At 42.7% G+C, this 9026-nt stretch overlaps 1 protein-coding gene across 1 annotated transcript; it reads right to left on the reverse strand.

Moving 5' to 3' along the window:
• Positions 1-6536: 6536 nt before the first annotated feature.
• On the reverse strand, positions 6537-7961 carry LOC119279674. The gene is made up of 3 exons (XM_037560841.1): positions 7668-7961; positions 7287-7574; positions 6537-7163 (listed from the first exon to the last, which is right to left on the reverse strand). The coding sequence occupies exons 2-3, from the start codon at positions 7506-7508 to the stop codon at positions 6537-6539; spliced, it is 849 nt and encodes a 282-aa protein (XP_037416738.1). The 5' UTR covers positions 7509-7574; positions 7668-7961.
• Positions 7962-9026: the final 1065 nt, after the last annotated feature.

Below are 9026 nucleotides of genomic sequence, written 5' to 3' on the forward strand. Positions count from 1 at the left end.
GGGGGAGGGGGATTGGCCTCAAATTTCTTTCAAATGATTGCCGATAGTCAAATAGTTCAAACAAAAAATGGTCCATGCATAAGAAAGAAGGCTTTCCACCATTTTAACAGGACCTATGATAGCAAGTGAACATTATTCTTTAAGAACAATATGAACCGTTCTGAAATTAGGCCAATTTTTTTGACCAAAATATAGGCCTTGCCACACCCATCAAAATTCATCGACTTCACAACTTTGCCTAGAGGTCATACAAAATATGGTTATCTTACTCTTAGCACTATTGTCGACTTTCATCCTTCCTCCCATGGGGTGGTTTTATTGGCTAGGTCTCGCATACGAGTTTGGCAGGAAAGACTAAGGGCATGTTTGGAACCTCTCCTAGCTTCTCCAAATCCACAACTTTGGCTTCTCTCACTAGCTTTGGGCTCTTCCTGGTGATCAGCCGACGTTCCACTCGAGCGACAGCTTCTCCCGGTTTGCCATGGGCCGGCAACCTAGCTAGGGGAGTTCTAGCATGTTCGACATCACTTTGGGCGCTGGCTAGGGTTAGCAGCGGGCGAGGGGATATGTCGAGGGAGAGAGATGAGCAGGCGAGGGGGTACAACGTACCAATTCAGGGGACGTGGGAGAGAAGCACTTGTAGCGATATGGGGTGCAGCGGTGACATGTTTACTTTTGTAGTGGCAAATCGAACTGTAACTTTGGCTAAACTCTTGCTCTTCATTTTCGTGAAGCTGAGCTTTCCTGTCTTCTCATTTTTACACTTGGGAAGGACTCAGCTTCTTGAATTTAGTTCCGTGGAGCTCACACATTCGAAGCATCTTAGTGCGTTGAGTTCACGAATTTGAGAGCTGGAGAGGATCCGGACAGGTCCTAAGAGCATGTTTTAGCCATGGATTATCCCTCATTATGGTGGGATGTTCAGCAAGGAACAGTAAGACAAAGGCAGATGTGTTTTTGTGTCGAATTACTTACTACTTGGGTCGCAATGTGGCATGGGGAACTTGCCCAATTGTAGCATGCGAGATGACATGGGTAACTATAGGCCAAAATGTGTATCCAGTGTAGTGCGGCGTTTTTTAAGTATTCATGTTTGGTTTTTCACTGGTTGTAGGAACATTCTAGAAGCTTCTTTTTCTTGGTTTTACTATTTTCCTTCTTTTGTTTTTTTTGTCTTTCATATTTTTCCTCTTTTCCTGAAACTCATAAATTTTAAAAAAAAATCTTGTTGAAAAAACTGATTTTCATAAAATGTTTGGGGATGTCAAAAAATTGTTCAGGTCTTTAAAATTGTGTTCACATATTTTTTCTCAAAAGAAAAATGAAACTTCAGAATTGTTCGCAAAATTTAAAAAACATATTTTCAAAAAAAAATCAAATTTTGTTCACAATTTTCAAAAAACACATTTCCAAAAAATGTGCAGACTTTCAAAAGATATTCGTTTTTCACAAAATACCGAATTATCAAAAATGTGTCTGTGTAATTCCAAAGTTTGTTCACATTTCCAAATAATTGCTGGAATAAAAAAACACAAATTTGGTAACAAAATGTCACATGTTCAAAAGTACTTTGAATTTAAAATTGTGTTTGCATTTTCAATAAATGTTTACATTTTTTAAATCACAATTTTCATGAAATTTCAAAAAAAAACATGTTTGTAATTTCATAAAATGTTTTTATATATGTCGCTGCTTATGGATCTTAAGTTTTTATATCTGACATTTTCACCTAATTGCAGACTAAAATAGAGTTATAAAGATCGACTTGGAAGGAAAGCCGGTCCCAAAAATCAAATTTAGCATTCCCCTAAAAATATCAAATTTAGCATAGCAACTACAACCTGGTATGTATGGTGGGAGCACTATAAATACACACATGGAGAATATATGTATAAAACAGCCAGGTCGGCTCAGGCAATCTCAACACTTGTGCAAAATTTCTCACAGGCAAAGTTGAAGAGCGCAAAGATTAAGAGGCACGGCTGGAGTAAACCAGCAGAGGGGATCGTCAAACTAAATGTTGACGCCACCTTCGATTATGATAATGGCACAGGAAGTACAGGTGCAGTGCTTCGCGACGATCATGGCTTCTTCATTGCAGTTGCGTGTAGTAATATACCCTTCGTGGAAGATGCGCCGACGACGGAAGCAAGAGGACTATGAGATGGACTCATACTCGAGAATGAGGTTGGGTGTAACAAGATACATGTGGAGGCGGACTGCATGGAGGTCATTGAGATCATGCAGAATAGCGGGAATTCGCTTGAGCTAGCAGCGCGATTTATGAAGAATGTTATTTTCTAGCTAGTAATTTTATTTTCATAGTTTTTACTCATTGTCCTAGGGAGACCAATATGGTGACAGATGTAGTGGCTAGGAACTCGGAGCTGACGCGAACCATTGTTTGGAAATCTGAACCTCTGGGATTCTTAGTTGATGTATTAACAAATGATGTATCACTCTTTTCTCATGAAATATAAACCGTCATGATGGCTTTTCCTCAACAACAACAAAAATATTTGTGCAATAGGATATTTGATGATTTTTAGAAGTTGTGCCGTCTGAACTCTGCAGGGCCCAAAAGGCACTCATGGTCCATCTCTGTCTGGTTCATTTTGTCGATCAAAATTCTGATGGACTCGGCTAAGGGGAGCGAACATGATCCCATGGCATTTTTTCCCGGACGTGGCTAGGGAGCGCTCGGGCGCTCGTTCACGCGATCGGGCAGACCTTCCTTTTTAGGAAGGAAACCACATGGTCTACCGCATGACCACGTGATTCTGTCACAAACCAGAATCCAAAAAGAAACCAGCTAGGATCTTTGTCACATGCATTTATTTGGGGTACAATTTTTTCAAAAAGCTACAACTTTTGAACCGAGTATTAGAACGAAGAACCGTTTTCACCATTGGGTTTATCATGACGAGTTCTTCAAAACTAGATTTCATATGGGTAGATTTTGTCAAACTTTTTTGTGTGGGCAAGTTTGGGTGCGATGGAGGAAGTGTTAGTGCTATATAGAAGCAACTCTTCTTTTTGGACTAGTATAAGACTGCCTATTAGGTTGTTTTGCGTAAAAAAGAGAAAAGGCACAAAAAGATGAGGCACCTTTAGTGCTACATACAAGCAACTTCATTGCACTATGTGTACCTGTGATTTTTGCTAATATTATCCCAATTTGGGTATCATTAATTGTTGCTTAGTTGCTTATTCTTGATGGTCGGTTGCCTACGGTTGATGCTCAGTTGCCTCTAAATGCTATGAAATTTTCTATCATTCATGTCCAGTTGCCTGCTATTGGCAATTAGCTGCCTACCATTGTTGCTCGGTTGCCTAACTTTACAAAAATAGTTGCCTACAATATTGTGAAGTTGCTCATCATTGTTTTTCTATGTTGCTACAAACACTCTGAAATTCCTCAAATTCACCACCAAGTTGCCTACCATAACCAGCAATAGCAGACAACAGAGCAGCAACGTAGACGACTTCATGGTATTGTAGGCAATTGAGAAGCAATGACAAATGAGCATGAACAATAGGAAACTTAGAAGTACCAGTGAGGAAGTTAGGAGAATGTTAGTCAAAATTAACTTGGACACAAAATGTAGTGAAGTTGTCTATTTTTAGCACAAAAATTGCCTCTAGTAGAAGGAAAGTTGCTTATGAAGGTGATGTGATATTATCTACCTATGTTTCTTATGTTGCTAATTAGTTACTACCTCCGTCTCGGTGAATAAGTCATTCGCGTAGTTCTAGATCGACGATTTAACTATCTAAATATGTATTATATGCGACAAAAAATATATATTTAGAAACTACATTCGTGTAGAAATCTAGTGATATATTTTTCATGACATATAACACATATTTAATTGCTTAAATCGATGACCTAGAACTACGCGAATGACTTATTCACCTAGACGGAGGTAGTACTTTTAATGCAGTGAAGTTGCTTCTGTTTAGCACTAAAGTTGCCTCATCTAGCACTAAAGTTGCTTTTGAAGAAAAAATAGAAACATATCCATGTGGGGTTTAGAGCTCGCCGAGTCGCCGTGACCTGTCTAGCCAACATTCGTTCTATCAGTAGCGTTAGTGGGCAGACTCCCCAAGAAAAGGAAAGCATAAAACTCTCATACCCCATCCCCACATAGTTTCAAATTTTGAAATCATGATAGACAATTTAGATCCCACAAAAACTTTTTGACATTGTAGACAACTTAGGTCCTTGATGGACGACTTTCATAGTATTGTAGGCAATTTAGATCACCTATAGGCAAGTTCGTAGCGATGTAGGCAACTTGGTTCGGAGATAGACAACTTAGAACCCATGTTAGACAACTTTCCACCCTACTGTAAGCAACTTTCACGATATAATAAACAACTAAACTATCTACAACTTGGTTTCCGATGTATGCAATTAGCAACCATGGTAACCACCTATGACACTACTGCACAAAACTAATTAGGAGGTTACTAGGGAGTGAGGTGTTCTGGCTCCCAGGATCATCTGCACCCACGCTCAATAAAAGAATCAAAACAAATACTAGCAAAATTCAAAAAAATTCAATTTTTTGGCATGGTAGAGGTGCGTGATGTCCGCTCCAAATTTCAAATCATTTGGATATCTGAGTAGCTCTCGGCAAAAAACAAAAATTTAGAGTCTATTAAATAGTGTATTGTTCATATACTGTTTTGACCCAATTTGTTTTTTTTCTGATAGCTAATCAAATGTCCAAATGCTCTGAAATTTGGAGCGCACGCCAGGCACCAAATTATCTGCCTTGCACAAAAAATTAGATTTTTTTGAATTTTTTTGTGAATTGTTTCTTGAGCGGGTACATATGAGCCCGAGCTCAGAATTGGATATTCGGCCACTAGGCGAATTCACTAATACACACGGTGCAATTCATCAAGTATCAAAGTTGCTCTTGTTTAGCATTAAAATTGCCTCATCTAGAATCAAAGTTGATTTTGAAAAAAAAATCATCAAAATATATTCATATGATATCTAGGGGTTGTTTGGTTCTAGGCCTAGGAGTGCCACACTTTGCCATACAATGTTGCCAAACTTGCTTAAGGTTAGTTCTTCAAAATGAGAGCCACAAGTTGGCAAGCCTAAGGGAATTTTGTCACACTTCTTGTGTGTATGTGATTTGGGACCATAGTGTGGCTTGACTAAGATGTGGCTTGAACCAAACGCACAATTAAGTTGGTCAAATTTGCCTAACCTTAGGTGTGGCAAGTTTTGACAAACTTAGTTTTAAACCAAACAACGAGAAGTCCATCGCTGCACGCAGCGGCAGCTGCACGCAGCGCATCCACGGCTGCGGAAGAGTCGCGATTAGGACTCGCTGGAAGTGCTACTTCGAGTATAGAGCACCGCCGACGTGCGTAATGGTTCGTATTCGGTGTATTAGATGTACTATGCACTGACAGCCGGACTGACTCGCCTGACGCTAGCACTGCACATGTACAGACGGGAGTACACAATACTACCGTTGCATGAACACTGTATAACGTAAACATTGCATCCACCTGCATGTATTTAAGGCCCATGCACCAGCCGGCCGTGGACAGTACGGGCACGTTTGGTTCCTGGGCAAGCGCTTGCCTTGCCTCGCGAAGCAAAAAGCAGAGGGTTTGGATTCTCGGCCAGCTTGTCTCGTTGCCTGCAGTTTCCAGCTTTTTCCTACATATCGTTTTGCACGTTCTGCTTCAAACACGCGCACAAGCATCCCGAGTTCCCTCGTTTCGTCGTCGTCGCCGTGCCGCGATGTCCCAGAGCTCATCTTCCTCTCGTTGTCTCCGAGCACCCCCGCCACCGCTGCCATTGATCCTGTGCCCGAGGTGTGCTGGGACGAGGACTAGATGGTTTGTCTCCGGCACAGACCGGAACCCCGGCGTCCGTTTTTACAAGTGCCCGAACCAGGGTGTAAGTCTGTGATCTGTACGCCCATCCACTAGATGTTGCAGTTTATGCTGATTGCTTTGTGTTTTCGAAATCATCATCCAGTTTTGAATCTGACGCAGGACGGAGGCAACCACACAACGAGAAAGCACATCAAACATTTTTTAATTCCTATGGAGGCACGTCAAAGCAGGAAATATAGGAATAACAGCACTAAGTCAATTTGACAGTCAAATAAAGTTGTGACATCCCTTATTGGAAAATGAAAATCACACGCCAAGGATAAGAGTAATAGCATGAATTCAAATTAAACTGCCATCCAGCAAGGCACAAAGCTTATTGGAAAAACAGATCACAGTCCCAAATTAAGCATAAATGCAGGAAATCGAACTACTCTGGATTGGATTTTTGGATTCAACTACTCCCTCCATTTGGAATTACTTGTCGCAGAAATGGATGTATCTAGACGTATTTTAGTTCTAGATACATCCATTTTCGCGACAAGTAATTCCGAACGGAGGGAGTACCTGCTTCAAGCGTTGAACCAAACATCACTCTACTGGCCCGTCGCGAGGCCGCTTCACAAACGGCAAGACTGGGTTGAAACAACTGGTTTTTTTGTGCCCAGCTACACCGCAATTGCCGCAGGTAGGGATTTTGCGAGGTTTCTTCGGAAGATCACCCCTGCGGGGTGCCCTTTCTCCCTACAAACCGTACAAAACCTCGATCGCGCGTCCTTGACCTCATATCCAGGTTTGTCCCTCGCTGTGGTTGGCCTACCCTTCTGCTTCTTCCTATCAGACGGCAGCAACGTCAACAGTGACATACTGGAGCCAGCTTCACCAGAAACTGAACTAAGCCCACACTCAGTGGAGATGAACATCTGAGAACACATGTCGTCTGGGTGCGAAGAATTTGTGCCCATCCTTTGAGTGGGATTGGCTGATTCCCCAATTTGAGTTTGGTCCACCAAACTTTTGCCATCCTTGACCGCCGCCAAAACAGTCAGCTCTGCCTTGCCTGCAATCAAGATGTCCATTGCTCTATCAAAGGCATCAACATTGCTATCACCAAGCTGGACAAACTCGAGCACGGTCAGGTGTAGTGCTGTATGCCTGTAGGAGGATAACCGCGGAGGCCCTTGATCCTTTTGGTAATGGAGAAGGTGAAGTGGCGAATTGTCGCGGGCATCTACTGTCCACCTTTTCATGACATGGAATCTGGGTATTTTTCTCACTCCCAAATGAATTAAAACCTGCATACAAGGAAGGGGAAGAAAGAACATTACAACCTGAAGATGGAAACCTGGATAAATCATTCTGAAGAAAATGTTTATAGCGAAGCTGCTATAATCGGTCGGGGGTAAGTTAGGAACAACCTTGATAGCATGGCAACAAAGCATCCCCATGTGCTCGAAGAGCCCACATTCGCATGTGTACCTAGCACAGCCATCATGGACACTGACCACATGCATTTCACGGCACCACTTCTCTCGCTTCTCAGCTTCAACATGTCGCACGTGGTAGGTGATGCCCCGCTCAACTTCCTCAACATCATACCTACCAGAGCGATACAAAGCCTGGCCAAACATCTCGTACATTGTCCGGGTATAGACTTTACTTGCATGCTCCTCCAAAGGGTAATTGTATCGGAGAACTACCCCGCCCTGTTAAAACACACAAACAAATCTGTTAGCGAGGATGCAAAACAGAAAATAGATGATTTATCTAGTTGCGTTAAGTTTTTCTTCAACACACACCAGCCTCGTTCTCTTCTCTTGGAATCCTTCTTCAGCTTCAGTCGAACTGCAATTTGCTATATTGCTTCACAAAAAGGTTCATGGGGCATGCAGGCGGGATGTAGCCTTTCAACAAATGGTTTGCACTCTCGCTTCTTTGCGTACTGGTTTGCTTCGCACATAACTTGCCACTAAAATAAGGCTTCGCCCACTTGTGACGAACCTCGAAAATTTGTATGAGGAAAGTGTTGTTGTGAAGCTTGTATTTGTCAACCCAGGAATAGAGATTGTAGAATTCGTACGCCTCTGCCAGCGAATCAAAATTTGTAACTATGCCAACACAAGATAAACTGGTTCAACTTACACTTGCAGACCATACCACATTAGCAACACACAATATACATTCAGACCAGAGAGTGGTATTAGTACCAGACCACGTTTTTTGGGTCGATGAAATTTAACCAGGCTACAGAATGCCGGGGCACGCGTATAATCGTAACAGAACACCCAGACATGATTAAGAAAACGTGCAAGGACCATTTTTATGACAAGCCTGATTCAGTCTATATTGTCTCACCCACTCTACATTCAGACTGCTGCACGAAATTCACTAAACTTCTACAAATGGATTCCACCAAAGTATATATTTCCCTTGCGATGTTTGAACACTAAAAAGGTCACCATCCCAACAGAGAATCAGCTACCAGTACAACATTGTTCAGAAAGAACTTAATCACGCAATTACGGTGCTTCTTATTACTAGCAGTTCAAGCTCTTTTTGTCACTGAAAATTAACCAGGGACATACTACAGCAGTGCCACGGGTATTTTTTGCCGACCAACCACTGGTTAGTGCTGAAGCAAAACATGTAAGAACTTGTTGGGAAGGGTTGATTCAGATTTCCGTTGTTTCCTCCACTTTTTACCCAGAGTCCTACCCAAATTCACAAGCCTAATGAATTTTTCAGTAGTTGCTCGCATGACTGAGAACAGGAAAATGAACAGTTGGCCTAAAGGACAGAAAATCAGTACCTACCGGCGTATTGTCGCAGTCTTGCACTGACGGCAGGTACACGCCCCCAGAACTGAATGCCGTGCAGGAATCCGACGCGGCACTGCGGCGGCTGGACTCGGCGGATGTGTGCGAGACGACGGCATGAGTCGCGCACCCAGGGTTTGCGGATGCCACATCTCCGCCACCAGCACTGAAGCTCTTGCAGGAAGCACTGGACGACTGGACATCAGCCAAGTCCACCACTTGATCCAACAGACGAATGTCCGGCGAGGGCGCTTCGACGCCCGAATCCGGCGAGAAGCGTCACCGCCCTCGCCCAAAACGAACGGCGGCTCGCACGCCTCTGGACCCGTTGCCGCTGAGATC

This window comes from Triticum dicoccoides, chromosome 3B (genome assembly GCF_002162155.2).
Source record: "Triticum dicoccoides isolate Atlit2015 ecotype Zavitan chromosome 3B, WEW_v2.0, whole genome shotgun sequence".
Lineage (NCBI taxonomy): Eukaryota > Viridiplantae > Streptophyta > Magnoliopsida > Poales > Poaceae > Triticum > Triticum dicoccoides.